Source organism: Chiloscyllium punctatum, chromosome 5 (genome assembly GCF_047496795.1).
Source record: "Chiloscyllium punctatum isolate Juve2018m chromosome 5, sChiPun1.3, whole genome shotgun sequence".
Classification (NCBI taxonomy): Eukaryota; Metazoa; Chordata; class Chondrichthyes; order Orectolobiformes; family Hemiscylliidae; genus Chiloscyllium; species Chiloscyllium punctatum.
The window spans coordinates 46506205-46522000 of NC_092743.1; the positions used below are offsets into that span (position 1 = coordinate 46506205).

General features: G+C 39.7%; 1 protein-coding gene across 6 annotated transcripts in view; it reads left to right on the forward strand.

The window, feature by feature from the left end:
* cdh17 (cadherin 17, LI cadherin (liver-intestine)) overlaps window positions 1–15796 on the forward strand; it is a 95743-nt gene that overhangs the window by 7998 nt on the left and 71949 nt on the right. For all 6 annotated transcript variants that reach the window (XM_072570233.1, XM_072570234.1, XM_072570232.1 and 3 more), the window contains one exon: window positions 10896–10997. In XM_072570233.1, coding sequence (XP_072426334.1) covers window positions 10896–10997 — 102 coding nt within the window. The remainder of the gene's footprint in view (window positions 1–10895; window positions 10998–15796) is intronic.

The window sequence follows — 15796 nt, forward strand, 5'->3', positions numbered from 1 at the left end:
ATAAAGATCTGCATTTATGTATTACTTTTCACATATCAGAACACTTCAAAGTACTTTAGAGGTAATGAGTACCTTTTTGATGCAATAGTTAGGTGAATATAGCTAAAAATCACATAAAACCAGGTTATAGTCCAACAGGTTTAATTGGAAGCACACTAGCTTTCGGAACGCTGCTCTTTAATCAGGTGATTGATGAATCACCTGATGAAGGAGTGGCGCTCCGAAAACTAGTGAGCTTTCAATTAAATCTGTTGGACTATAACCAGATGTTGTGTGATTTTTAACTTTGTACACCCCAGTCCAACACCGGCATCTCCAAATCATGAATATAGTTGTGTGCGCATTGCTTCTATACATTGCAGTTTAACTCATTTTCTTCATTGCATTTTTAATTTCTCAATATTCTTGAACGTTCACACCCATGCTCACCTTCACATCTTAGCTCAAGCCCTAAGTGTGAGATGGAGTTACTGTTTTGAGATCAATTGGTATTCTAAACTCTCCTGACACTGCCTGAAATGGATTCCCCATTTGTCTTAGCCAACATTTCCTTTCTGCGCACATGCAAAAGTTTTAAAAATCTGTTTTAATGTTGTTTTGTTAAATTTCATTGCAATCTTATTCTCACTTCCCTTTTCTTTTCCAAGGATGTCCTTTGCTGTATTTAAAAATACTTCCTAATCCTCAGATTTATTACTATTTCTGACCACTTAATTTTTAAATATTATGCAAATCTTAACTTCCTTTGTCAGTTACTGTTAACTGATCTTTTTGAATTTTTGTACCTCAAAAGAATGTACAGTTGCTGTAAGCCATGTAATTATTTAAAGACTGCTAATTGCCTATACACAAATCATGCCTTTTAATGAATTCTCCCAATTCAGCTCAGTCAATTGTGCCTCATGCCTTCAGAATTTCCCTTCATCAAATTTTACATCCTTGCTTCAGAGTGAACTATGTCTCTTTTATACAGAATGTAAAATTCTATCACATTGTGTCATTTAACTCTCAAGGTTCTTTTACAATACTTGCTTTTTTCCAGAACTTAATAATAGTCTAAAATATCCTGCCTTCCAGTCAGTTCCTCAACGTGCTCCTCTGGAAGACCAAACAAAACATATTCCAGAAACTTATCCTCCACAACTTTACTTCTCATTTGTTTTATCCAGTCCATATGTAGATTGAAGTCATCATGATTATTGTGTTGCCCATGTTTTTTAAAATATTCATTCATCATTTAATGCCCATCCAGAGGGCCGATGAGAGTCAAAACATTGCTTTTGAGTCTGGAGTCATATGTAATCCAGGCAGGGTAAGGATGACAGTTTCCTTCAAGGGGCATTAGTTAAGCCAATGGTTTTTTTTTCTAGCAAATGACATCAGTTTTATAGTCATCTCTGATTCTTATTTCACTATTTTTAGTGGATTCAAAATCAGGTCCCTAGAATATTGCCCAGGTCTCTGGATTAATAGTTCAGCAATAATGCCACTAGGCCATCCCCTCAATCTGTCACCAATCATACAAGTTCTTATACCATATTTTTCTCCGTGATCATGACGGAAATCTTCAAATTAGCAATTGCAGGTGTGACCTGAACTTCATACTAATATCCACTCGGTATTGTGGTAGTGGCATCAAAACCTTCATTTTTACTTTGCTTAAAGTGATGTGCAAATGAATCAAAGCTAATGTAAGAAAAAATGCTTTCACTCAGTGAGTAGTTAAGGGGTGCAATGCACTGCCTGGAAAGGTGGTGGAGGCAGGTTTAATTGAGGCATTCAAGAGGGCATTGGATGATTATTTGGATACAATTGATGTGCAAGGATATGGGGAAAAGGAAGGAGATTGGCAATAGGTAATAGAACTGGTGCAGACAAGATGAGCCAAATGGCCTCTTTTGCACTGTCGCAATTCTGTGAAGGATTGTTATGTCCTTCTTTTTCAGAAGTACAGTATTGGGGCATAAGGCCTTACTTGCCTAATGGACAGCAAATTATAAATTAATGAAAGCAGAAACAAAAAAGACAGGTAGGATATTCATTAGAGTGGATTAATGTGCCATACACTATGCCAGTCCTTGTAAATTGTTCAAGTAGGAAATACAGAAAATGCTTGAAATACTCAGCAGATCTGGCAACATCTGTGGAAAGAGAAACAGTTAACATTTGAGTTAAATATGATTCTTCGGTTGAGTGCTCAGCCAAATCTTGATTAAGGAGCGGTTGAGTAAGTACTTCTTGTTGAAGTGGTTCCAACCTCAGTTTCATAGCAACCAACTCCATCTTTCTCCTTGGCAACAATCTGGGGTTAAGCCTCATTGCTTGTAACCTTTGTGTCACATGTGATCTGGAGGTGAGCTTCTGACCTTATATCCGTGCCTATTTCCACCTCTGTAACATTGCCCAACCTCCTATTGTCCCAGTTCATCTGCAGCTGAAACCCTCATACCTGAAGACTATTCCAATGCACTTCTACTTGCTTGCCACATTCTACCCTATGGGAACTTGAGATCATTCAAAATTCAGCTCTCTCTCTTTCTTAACTCACTCATTTCATTCCCCTACTGCCCCAATACCAGTAGGAGCAAAATACTGCAGGTGCTGGAATCTGTATTGAAAACAACAAATGTTGGAGATCACAGCAGGTCAGACACCATCCCTGAGAGAGAGCAAGCTAATATTTCGAGTCTAACTAGAGTCATAGAGTCATAGAATTGTTCAGCATGGAAACAGACCCTTCTGTCTAACTGGCTCATGCCAATCAGATATCCTAAATTAATCTAGTCCCATTTGCCAGCACTTGGCCCATATCCCTCTAAACCCTTCTTATTCATATACCCATCCAGATGCCTTTTAAATGCTCTAATTATACCAGCTTCCACAACTTCCTTTGGTAGCTCATTTTACACGTGCATCACCCTCTGCATGTAAAAGTTACCCTTATATCCCTTTTAAATCTTTCTTCTCTCACTTTAAACCTATGCCCTCTAGTTTTGGACTCCTAAACCCTGGGGAAAAGACCTTGGCTATTCAATCTATCCATGCCACTCATGATTTTATAAACCTCTATAAGTCACCACTCAGTCTCCGACGCTCCAGGAAAAATAGATCCAGTGTATTCAACGTGTCCCTACAGCACAAACCCTCCAACTTCAGCAACATCCTTGTAAATCTTTTCTGAATCCTTTCAAGTTTCACACCATCCTTCCTATAACAGGGAGACCAGAATTGCACACCGTATTCCAAAACTGGCCTAACGAATATCCTGTACAGTCACAACATGATCTCCCAACTCGTATACTCAGTGCTCTGACCAATAAAGGCAAGCTTACCAAATGCCTTCTGCGCTATACTGTCTATTTGCGTCTCTACTTTCAAGGAACTATGAACTTGCACTCCAAGGCTTCTTTGTTCAGCAACACTCCACAGGACCTTGCTATTAAGTGTATAAGTCCTGCCCTGTTTTGCTTTTCCAAAATGCAGCACCTCACATTTATCTAAATTAAACTCCAACTGCTACTCCTTGGCCTATTGGGCCATCTGGTCAAGATCTGGTCATATTCTGAGGTAACTTCCAATTTTGATGTCTTCTGCAAACTTACTAACTATACCTCCTATGTTCACATCTAAATCATTTCTATAAATAACAAAAAGCAGTAGACCCAGCACCGATCCTTGTGACACACTGCTGGTCACAGGTCTCCAGTCTGAAAAACCACCCTCCACCATCACCCTTTGTCTTCTACCTTCATGCTAGTTTTGTGTTCAAAAGGCTAATTCTCCCTGTATTCAGTGAGATCTAACCTTGCAAACCAATCTCCCACAGGAAACCTTGTAGAATGCCTTACTGAAGTCAATCGAGATCACATACACTGCTCTGGTCTCATCAATCTCTTCATTATTTCTTCAAAAAGCTGAATCAAGTTAGTGATTTCCCATGCGCAAAGTCATGTAAACTGTCCATAATCAGCCCTTGCCTTTCCAAAAACATGTAAATCCTCTCCCTCAGGATTCCCTCTAACAACTTGCCCACCACTGATGTCAGGCTGACTGACTTTCCTGGATTTTCTTAAATTGTGGCACCACTTTAGCCAACCTCCAGTCTTCCTGCACCTCACCTATGGCTATTGATGATACAAATATCTCAGCAAGGGGTCCAGGATCACTTCCTTCCCACAAAGTTCTAAGGTACACCAGGTGACTCTTCATCAGAGCTGAAGTGCAGTGTGGACTCAAAACATTAGCTTGCTGTCTCTCCATGGATGTTGTTTGACCTGCTGTGTTCTCCAACATTTCTTGTTTTCAGCTTTATACTAGTTTCTTGTAAATAAATTGACACCACCGTTGACATCTTAGAGTTTCATGCTCCAGGCAACGCCTTATGTTGCATAACTGACACATTAAGCAGCATGAAGAATCATTGATCAGTGTTATTTAAAATGGTCTTTTAAAGGTATTTATTGCTCATTGATTTATTTCTCCACTGTTGGTGCAATCCTATCTCCATCGTATTTTACTTGCTCATGGTATGTAGTAAACAAACTAAAATTAACATAGACTAAACATTATTAAACACAACTAATACACTAAAGACAAGATAAAATGTACTTCTCCAATGACTAACTTAACTGAAACATGTTCAGTTTATGTTCCCTTTGAAGATTAAGTTCCAAATGTCTGCCAGCTTTTCAGTAGGCCCCATTCTCCCTGCCACACTGGGGTGAGTTTCCCAATGCTCTCTGAAAGGCTAAATGGCCTCCTCTGCCATATCACATCTATGATTTTGTCTGAAGTAAGGAGGCCAAAATTGTAGATTATACACTAGATGAGATCTCAACAAAGCCTAGTCCAGTTGCAATAAGACTTGCCTAGGTTTGTATTTCATTCAGCTTATACAAACAGGCAAGTTTCCATTTGGCTTCCTAATTACTTGCTATATTGTGTGCAAACATTTTGTGACACGTGTACAAGGACTCTCAAGTTGTTCTGTACTGCAGCATCCCGCAACCTCTTTCCATTTAAATTATGTTGAGCATTTTACTCTTCCTCACAAACTGACCAACCTCACATCTTCCCACATAATACCCCATCTGTTAATTTTTTGCCTTGCCCCTCAATAAATCAATATCCCTTTTCAGACTCTTCAGCCTCAATGTTTGCCAGAACTCACTGAAACATCAGAAAATATAAAGAGTCTAAGCCCTGCCCTTGCATCCAGAATTTCTAATTTCCACTAAGGCGAGATTGTCAGATGGGCTTATTTTGTGGCTTGCCCCATTCCTCGAGACAGCTAGCTAATTAAGTGACCATCTGTCTCCACTGAAATTGGATTTTGGAGTCCCAAGTGTTTGGAACACAGTGTGGAAGCTAATGTGGAAGAGCAGAGGTTTATCCTCAGTTTATTTCTCTTGAATATCCAGGATACCCTTTTAGAGAGTTGAGGTATGCCTAAAAATAATTCCCCTGAATAATTTACAGGGATTAGAATTAGGGAGAGGGATCATTTGGTAGGATGACCAACAGATTTACTCTGGGAGAGGGGCAAGGGAGTGAAACAGAGCTCCTTTGGGTGATTTTTAGGTCTCCTTTGAGACTGTTAGCTGTGGAGAAGATTATGCATAAAGCAAGCATACATTGCTTGGTACTATTTAACATTACAAAGGGTACAACAGGTGTCGACATGTTAAGAAGTATCATGAGTGTCTACAAATGCAAAGACTTGTCAAGAATTGTCGACATAGTGTTAACAAGTGTCAATCTGTCAAGAGGTGTCAGGGCCTCCCAAAATGTTGTAAAAACTACATATACTTCATTGGAGCCCGGAAATTGAAAGCTTCAATAATTTGCTGTGTTGCAGAGAATGTACTTTTTTTTAACCAACTCAAAGGAAAAAATGGAAGTGTGTGGTTACATAAAGTCATGTAACTTTTGGAGAAGCTAGATGTTATTCTCCTATCAGACTGAGAGGGCACCTTGTTCCTTTGGGTTGAAAACTACCTAGTAACCATTGTTATCATTAAGTTGTGGAAAGGAAATTGCACTCAGATTTCCAAAAAGCCTACAAGCTCAGAGAAGTCTCCCTCTCTCTCTGTAAGTGGTAAAACAAAGCACTAAAAGACTTTCAAAATTCATAATTTTAAAAAATCTAATTCCAATTGACCTGCTACCAAATTGAAGACTTCCTCTGTTAACAATAATGTGCTGTCATGAAAAACCAAAAGAGCTATGAGGAGGGTGCTCATTCCACCCTTGTGATTTAAACTCTTGGTCCACAGAATCTGCATATCCTTTTTGAATGTATTTTCTATCTATGGTATCTGCAGAACTACTTGTCATGTCCATTCTGTTCTTGAATTAATTTCTTCAGACTGCACATCCAACTTGGAAATAAAAATCAGGCCTTTGTATCTTCTTCACAACTTACCTCCCTGCTTGGATTTGTATGACCATCAGAATTGGCTACAATGTAGTTGCTTCCTTCACCTAAGTCATTAAGATAGCTTAAGATAGTTGTGGCCCCACAACTGACCCCTAAGGCACACCATTACTTACAGGTAGGCAATCTGAAAATGATGCATTTATCTGGACTTACTATTTCCTGCTGGTTGGGCAAATACTCTATTCTTACTCCTGTATCAACACCGCTACCATAACCTCCTGTATAGAAACCTTTTATGTGGCACTTAGCAAATAACATTTGGAAAATCAAATAGACTACACCCACTGGTTTCCTTTGATTTTATGCTGTTTGATCTATCCTTATCAAGCTTGATTTTTCCTTCACAAAACTACGTTAATGCTGTCTGATTGTACTGTGATTTTCTAAATGTCCTGCTCTATCTCATTAACAATATTCTAGCATTTTCTCAGTGGCAAAGATATTATTTTAACTGTTCTGTATTTTCCTGATTTCTGTCTCCATCCTTTCTTTATTAGTGGTGTTACATCTGCACTTTTTAAATCCACTGAAATCTTTCCAGAATCTCAGGAATTTCAGAAGCTTTCAACGAATGCATCCATTACCTTAGCAATCAGTGCCACTAAGACCCTAGAATGCAAGCAATTGGATCCAGGGGACTTGCCAACATTTAAGATTATCAGACCATTAGACATAGGAGTAGAAAGTAGGCCCTTCAGCCAATCAAGTCTGCTCTGCCATTCAATCATGGCTGATAGGCTTTTCAGCCCCATTTTCCCGCTTTCTCCCTGTAACCTTTGATCCCCTTGGCAATCAAAAACTTATCTTCTCTGTTTTAAAATTACTCAATGACTTGGCCTCCAGTCTTCTGTGGCGATGAATTACACAGATTCACCAGTCTCTGCCTAAAGATGTTTCTCTTTATGTTTGTTCTAAAAGATCTTCCCTTTACTCTAAGGCTGTGCCCTCATGTTGTCATCTCTCCTGCCAATGGAAACATCTTCCTAATGTCCACGCTGTCCAGGCTGTTAAATATTCTGAAAGCTTCAATAAGATCCCCCCTCATCTTTCTAATCTCCATCAAATATAGTCCCAGATTCCTCATATAAGACTTTAATTCCTGGGATCATTCTCGTGAACCTCCTCTGGAGCTGCTCCAGTGTCCATATATCTTCCCTGAGGTATGGGGCCCAAAATTGCTCACAATACTAGTTACAACTCATTCTGCAAAGAAAGGGTAGTGGTACATGGAGGGAGAAAATTACCAAGGGCTTGCTAACATCACCCGCAGCTATTAAATCAGGAGAGATTGTAGGATGGGATTAAGTAGGAAGTGGGGAAGATTAGATAAAAGGAGATTGTTATATTAAATGATTTCAGCTCTGCCATATCACTCATTCACCAATGGATGTTTCAGTAATGGATAGCATCTCCAGGATCTTCACAGGGTTTAGGATATATAATTGTACATATCCTTTTGCTGCCTCCATATGTGCATCATTTTGCCCTGCAACAGGGAGGAAAGTTTGTCAGTTGAGGTTGTGAAATCCCTTTTTGAATAATGTGGCTGCCATGTTTGAATAGCTGTGAGCATGAAACCCTGTGAGATATGTGTGTGAGAGGTTTGCAGCTGCTCTAAGTGCATAGGAATGCATTGGAGTCCTTGAATGTTGGGTGCGAATTGTGATCAGTAGAGATTGTTAGTATGTTGGGTTGTGCTGAAATATGAAATGGCTGATGCTGGCTGAGCACTTGATAGGATATGACATATGAAGATCCATTTAACGGCCTTGTCCATTTGTTTGAGCTCATTTCGCTTTTTGCAGTGCTACATCCAAGTCTTTGGAGCTTGGTTATTGACAGTTAGCTCCACAACTGTCTGCTCTCACTTGTTGCCTTTCAATAATGTGTTTGGAGGGCTCCCTGTCTCTCTGTGCACCTCCATTAGAGGGGCAGAAAGTCTTGGAGCTCCTTTGTTCTTCTTTTGTTCCTTCATTCTCACATTCCCACATTCCGTTCACTTAATCTGAACTATCACCATCTTTTCTCCACGAGCATTCTACACCCCACCACTGCCACATGCCTGCCCCCGCCTCTGCGCACCAACTATTGAATAAATGCTGCCCCCTCCACACTTCATTTCGGCTCTGATGAAGAGTCATCTTGACTCGAAACATTAACTTGCTCTCACACGGGTGGAATTAAAGTTTCATATCACAGTTCCAGGCTGAATTTGATTGGCTGACTATCCCCTTTCTGTACAGTTATTCAAAGACAAGGTGTTTTCATAAAGCCTGAGCCAATACCAGGCACAATAGATTGATAGGCCATTTTTTTATTATTATTTGTGAGATCTTCACGAAAAGGGGTTGACCCTATTATCTTTTAATTAAGAAAGCTACCTCTAAGTGAAGTCTGAAACTGGGCTCAGTGAAACCAATTGTAATTTTCCTGAAACTTGTCATTTGTGGGAATTGTGCACCAGCTTGTTATTTTCAAGCTCAGACATGTTTATTTCATAATTATTGGAAATGCCATTACTTCTCTCATAGAATATTTATAGCAAGAAATATTGCTTGAAGGAGTTTATATGTATTACACGATTCTACAAGCACAAACTTTATTGCTTAGTTGTGAAGAAGTCTCTAAACTTAATTTACATTGGATATGACAACATGTTTATTGTTATGACATACATCTTGAATGTTAACAATAGATGAGTAGCAGCTTTCTGCCATCATATTTAGCTTTACTGACCTTGTGAGATCATTTAACTTCTTCAAAGGATTTTCAGTGTTAGTAATTATCCACGTACTGCCTTCATAATTTTCAACTGATTATTATTGAAATATTAAGGAGACCTCCAGTTCTTTGCTCAATTCCAAACTTCCCAGCTAACGCCTTGGTAATAACAATTAACGATGGCTACTTATTAGGCATTGAATCATGGGTAGGTCGCAATTTCCCCCAATGATTTCTAACTAAGACATTAAACTGAGATTCTGTTTGCCCTCTCAGGTAGGTATTTTGCCCTCTCAAATATTTAAGGAAACGACACAAAGTTGAGCAGGAAAGTTACTCTTTGAGTTTTAAATATTTATCCATCAAACACAAGCATGAAAAGAAATTACCTGGTTGTTTATCTCATTATTGTTTTTGAGAGCTTGCTCGATACATACATTCTGCTGTGTTTTCCTATGTTGCAATTATGATTACAATCCAAATGGATTTAATTGACTGAGTTTGAAAGAGATTATGTAAAAGCCAATGATCTCACAGTTAATAAATTGGGAAAGCTTTGAAACTATCTGCATTCTAAATTGACGGGCACAAAGTCTACTTTATTCAAAGGTTCATATTCATAGCTGTATGCTTGACAACTGCATGCTTGACAACCATTTACATAAATGATTTGGATGCAAGCATAAGAGGTACAGTTAGTAAGTTTGCAGATGACACCAAAATTGGAGGTGTAGTGGACAGCGAAGAGGGCTACCTCAGATTACAAAAGGATCTGGACCAGATGGGCCAATGGGCTAAGAAGTGGCAGATGGAGTTTAATTCAGATAAATGCGAGGTGCTACATTTTGGGAAAGCAAATCTTAGCAGGACTTATACACTTAATGGTAAGGTCCTAGAGAGTGTTGCTGAACAAAGAGGCCTTGGAGTGCAGGTTCATAGCTCCTTGAAAGTGGAGTCACAGGTAGATAGGATAGTGAAGAAGGCATTTGGTATGCTTTCTTCTATTGGTCAGAGTGTTGAGTACAGGAGTTGGGATATCATGTTGTGGCTGTACAGGACATTGGTTAGGCCACTGTTGGAATATTGCATGCAATCTGGTCTCCTTCCTATTGGAAAGATGTTGTGAATCTTGAAAGGGTTCAGAAAAAATTTACAAGGATGTTGCCAGGGGTGGAGGGAGCTACAGGGAGAGGCTAAACAGGCTGGGGTTGTTTTCCCTGGAGCGTCGGAGGTTGAGGAGTGACCTTATAGAAGTTTACAAAATTATGAGGGGCATGGATAGGATAAATAGACAAAGTCTTTTCCCTGGGGTCCTGGAGTCCAGAACTAGGGGGCTTAGGTTTAGAGTGAGAGGGGAAATATATAAAAGAGACCTAAGGGGCACCATTTTCATGCAGAGGGTGGTACGTGTATGGAATGAGCTGCCAGAGGATGTGGTGGAGGCTGGTACAATTGCAACATTTAAGAGGCATTTGGATGGGTATATGAATAGGAAGGGTTTGGAGGGATATGGGCCGGGTGCTGGCAGGTGGGACTAGATTGGGATAGGATATCTGGTCAGCATGGAAGGGTTGGACTGTAGGGTCTGTTTCCATGCTGTACATCTCTATGACTCTATGACTATGACAAAATATGATGGCCTGTTTTTAACAGTAATATCTTGTTAAGTATTGATATTTTGGTATAAAAATAGCTTCTATACATGTTTGATTTCATTTCTTTATGTTAACTGCAGATTTTAACCACTGGAATTAATGCAAACTTGCCCAAAGGCCCATTGATGACAATGGAACTTCCTATTACTGAGGAATTCACCGCTCCTTTAATGATATATCAGGTAACATTCATAATTATGGTTGCATTTGTTTCATCTTGACCTTTACACAGTGAATAGTAAATAAAAAGTAAATTTTATGTCATAAAATTGTTGACAGCATATCTTACTCCTTTACTTAACTACAGAAGACCAACTCTCAAAAATGGTGCCCAAGTTTCCTTGTGCTTTTTGATACCACATGTCACTTTCCCATCCACACTAGTTGTTCTACCTTAAGTGAGTGCCTCAGTTGCTAATGTAACGTATGGGTTGGTGAGCCATTGCTGGCATTCCTAAGGGCAGGAAGGATCTCACTCTTTCAAAAAGTTTCTCCATTGTTATCTGACTTTGCGTCTCAAGAACAAAAATCTAATACTGTTAATTATGGAGTGCATTGAACAGCATACTGCCTCAATCAGCTACCTTGTGTTCTATGAGGAAAGCAATTGCTGGTGCTGAAATTTGGAATAAAAAGAAACAAAAGGTGTGTGTTTTCCCAAGCTCAGTGAAGGAACAGAAGTCTTCATATCATCATCAATCTGAACTCGCCAGTCCAATAATGGGCTTTTCTTTCTTTTCATGTGGGGTCAAATGTCATGAAGGTGTAGTTGAGTTCTGTACCTTTAAAAGAGTTGAAAAGCTTGCAAGGATGGACAAAACACAGAGAGTCCTGAACAAAGTAAAAATGTAACACTTGGTTGAAACATATAGTTGCAGATGAGTTGCCATGAAACAAAAAAACAAATTCAAATGCAGCCAAACAGTTTAAGTTATGTCCCAAGGAACCAAAATGGAACCAAACTTAAATTTAGTATTTTCATAATATTAAAACCAATGAAATGATCCAATGTTTTGGGGTATAAAACATCTTGAACAGTTAAAAAAGAGAACTGCCAAGGACATCAACATATATGGACCGCTAGCTGAACAGCTGTACAAAAGGTACTGTCTATAATAGGTTTGCACAGGAGAACATTGAAACTCACCTAAACAACATCTACAGTAGAAAATCTACAAAGGAGAATCGACAAAGCTGACTGGGTTTTGAAATGTGATTTTTTGTTTGTAAATTTTAATCGTAATTTTATATCTAACCAGCATTGTAGAGTGGGAGGTAAAAGATAGGTTTAAGAGAAAGGAGTTGTAAATAGTTATTGGTTTTAGTATTCTCTGTTGGACTTAAAGAATAAGGTTGTTAATTTTTTCTTTAAATAGTGAACTCTGGGATAGTTCTTTGCCTCTCAAACTTTAACAGATTACAGTGTGAGGTGAGCTTCTCTGTGTGTGGGGTTTACATTAGCAGAGGGGTTTACTGAGTGTCATAACAGCTTGGGGGTGTTTGTCTGATGTGAACAGGTTTAGACAGATCCAGTCTGAATTTGGACAGGTTGGAATAAATTTGGGGTATGAAAAAGCCCCACAGATTTAAATGCATGTCCTAGATCTTTAAACAAAATGCAGGTAAGTCAATTTGTTTAATTTAGGTGGTTTGCGGTTGGTTAAATTAAAAGTGAGAGAACTGGCTCTAAAAATTGCTAAAGAAGTTCTTGAGTTTGAAGATGATTCTCAAATTTGCCAAGTAAGTTTAGAAGGAAAGAAAAAGGCCATACTTGTATAACTAGCAAAGAAGTTAGATTTGGGTTAAGCAAGCACAAAAGTAAAGCTGAAATTTTAAGGGAGTTACTCAAACACTTAGGTGTGTCAGAGAAACAGACAAGTGCAGTAGCGTTTGAAAAACTTAAATTATAATTGAGGAAAATGGAGTTAGAAGGTAAACAAAGGGAGAGAGAAAGGGAAAGAGAGAGAGAGAGAGAGAGAAGAGAGAGCGAGAGGGAAAAGAGAGAGAGAAGATTCTTAGCTGAGCAAAAAGAGAGAGAATTTTAACTTGAGAAGTTGCAACTTAGTCAGCCAAGTCAAGTTAACAGGATGGAGATTAAAAGAGAAGATAGCGATATATACAAATATGTCAAAACTCTGCCACATTTTGATGAGAAAGATGTTGAAGCTTTCTTTATTTCATTTGAAAAATTGGCTAGGATGATAGAGTGATCTGAGGATTTATAGATTATGCTAGTTCAGACTAAACTGGTAGGCAGAGCTAGTGAGGTATTTGCTGTGCTGTCAGATGAGGGGTCAAGAGATTAGGAACAGGTTAAACAGGCTATTTTAAGTGTTTCTGAAAAGGTACCAGAAGCCTATAGACAGCAGTTCAGAAACATAAAGAAGGAACCAGGTCAGACTTACTTGAGTTTGAAAGAATTAAACATAGTCATTTTGATAGATGGGTGCGGGCTTTAAAGATAGATGAGACCTATGAGGCTCTAAGAGAGATTATTCTGCTGGAGGCGTTTAAAAATTCACTTCCAGAGATGATAATAATTCACGTCGAGGAACAGAAAGTTCAGGAAGTGAAAAGAGCAGCAGAGTTAGCAGATGATTACATGTTGGAGCTTCTGGCCAGAATTTCATCCTGTGAGGGATTGAAGGGAAAAGGGGAGATCCTACACTATGAAAGAAAGAGTAGAGAATGCTGGCAAGAGTGTACCACAGGTTAAAGAAGCCCAAGAGGGTGGAAAGCAGATGAAAGGCTTCAGGCATTTTCACTGTAATGGAGTGGGACAAAGAAAATTACAATGCTGGTGGTTTAGAAGGGTACTGGGAAAAGATGTTTTCACTGCCAGAAGATGGGTAAAATCACAGTGCTGGTCATTAAAGAAAGGCCCTGTGGGAAAAGATGTGGTAAAAGAAGCTAAGCCAGTGGCATTAGGGAAAGTAGTGAAGGAAACCCCAAGAAGAGTCGAGGATCTGCAGGAGAGTGCACAGCCTTGGCAGGGGCTGGGTATGGAGTTAGTACCTGATCTCTACAAAGAATTTGCCTCTCTGGGTAAAGTTTACTCAGAAAAAACAGGGGGGGAAGGACAAGAAGTTATAATGTTGAGAGATACAGCATCTAACCAGTCTTCAATAGTAAGAGATGAGCAAATTTGCACTCGTTCAGATCTGTCACCCTAGGGTATGGTAATTTATGGGATCAATGGACAGAAATTTAGCATTCCCCTATGTAAGATAGGGTGGCATGGTGGCACAGTGGTTAGCACTGCTGCCTCACAGTGCCAGGGACCCGGGTTCATTTCCTGCCTCAGGCGACTCTCTATGTGGAGTTTGCACATTCTCCCCGTGTCAGCGTGGGTTTCCTCCAGGAGCTCTGGTTTCCTCCCACACTCCAAAAATGTACAGGTTAGGTGAATTGGCCATGCTAAATTGCCCGTAGTGTTAGGTGAAGGGGTAAATGTAGGGGAATGGGTCTGGGTGGGTTGCGCTTCGGTGGGTTGGTGTGGACTTGTTGGGCCGAAGGGCCTGTTGCCACACTATAAGTTATCTAATCTAAACTGCAAGATCAGGTTGCAATACCAACTCAAGACTGGGGAAGTTACAGTGGGAGTGATTGACAGAGTATCAGTTCCAGGAATCCAGTTTGTTCTTGGGAATTATTAAGCAGGATCCAAGGTGGGAGTGACACCCCTTGTTGTGGAAAAGCCCAAAGAAGATCAAGAAACTGAGGAGTTAAATCAGAAATATCCTGGTATTTTCCTAGACTGTGTAGTAACCAGATTCCACTATCTTAAATCACAGCATGAAGCAAAAGATAAAGAGAAAGATTATGGAGTTGAGGTTCAGTTAGTGGATACCCTGTTTGACGTAATGGTGCAGGAAAAACCTAAACAGGCAAAGGGTCAGACAGAAGTGTTTAGTCCTGAAAGGCTAAGGGTCTTGCAACAGAAAGACAAGATGATAAAAGATATATATGAGAGTGCATACTCTGAAAAGGAGGCAGAGGATATTCATAAATAATGATTTGGAGATGCTGGTGTTGGACTGGGGTGTACAAAGTTAAAAATCACACAGCACCAAGTTATAGTCCAAAAGATTTAATTGGAAGCACTAGCTGTCGGTGTGCTGCCTCTTCATTAGGTGAAGGAGCAGTGCTATGAAAGCTAGTGCTTCTAATTAAACCTGTTAGACTATAACTCGATATTCGTGAGGGTTATTATCTGAAAGATAGAATCCTAAAACAGAAATGGAGACCAAGGCAAAGAAGTAATGGGCTGAAGTGTCCAGATTGTGTTGCAGGTAGAATACAGACAAGAAGTGTTATGGGTAGCTCATGAACTACCTGTAGGAGGTCGTCTAGGGATTCAAAAAACTCAGGCTAAGGTACAAAAACAGTTTTATTGGCCTGGAATGCACAAGAATGTGGTTAACTTTTACCATACGTGTCATACATGCCAAATGATAGGTAATCCACAGGTGGTAATAAAACCAACACCTTTGTTACCAATTCCTGCATTTTACATGGTGATTGTATACATCCCCTCCATAGAACTAGAAATGAGAAAGAACTGGAGAACAGGTGGTGGATTTACATTGGAGCCTTGTTGAGGTACACTGTGAGTTGAATTTTATATGTTTGAAAGTAGGTATGGGCTCATAAAATTCACTGAGTAGTCTGCCTGCTATTTACTTACCCACCATCAACCAGTGCCAGCTGTTATGGGGATAATGGAGGTGATGGCAATTAATGGCAACTGAAAGGCTTTATCCTGTTCTTTTACCCTTGGCAGGAAATCACCCTTGTCAAATGATATGGACTGGTGTCAGGAAACTGAGGAGTCCTCCATTGTAGAACCCTCGGCTCAAATAGGGCACCATTCCACCACCTGTCACCCACTACACCAACTTTCCCTCAGTCTGTCAAACTTGGGCCCTCCAACTCCCATTCTTCTCATCCAGGTCTATCAGAGAAACCCCCCCACCTCCCC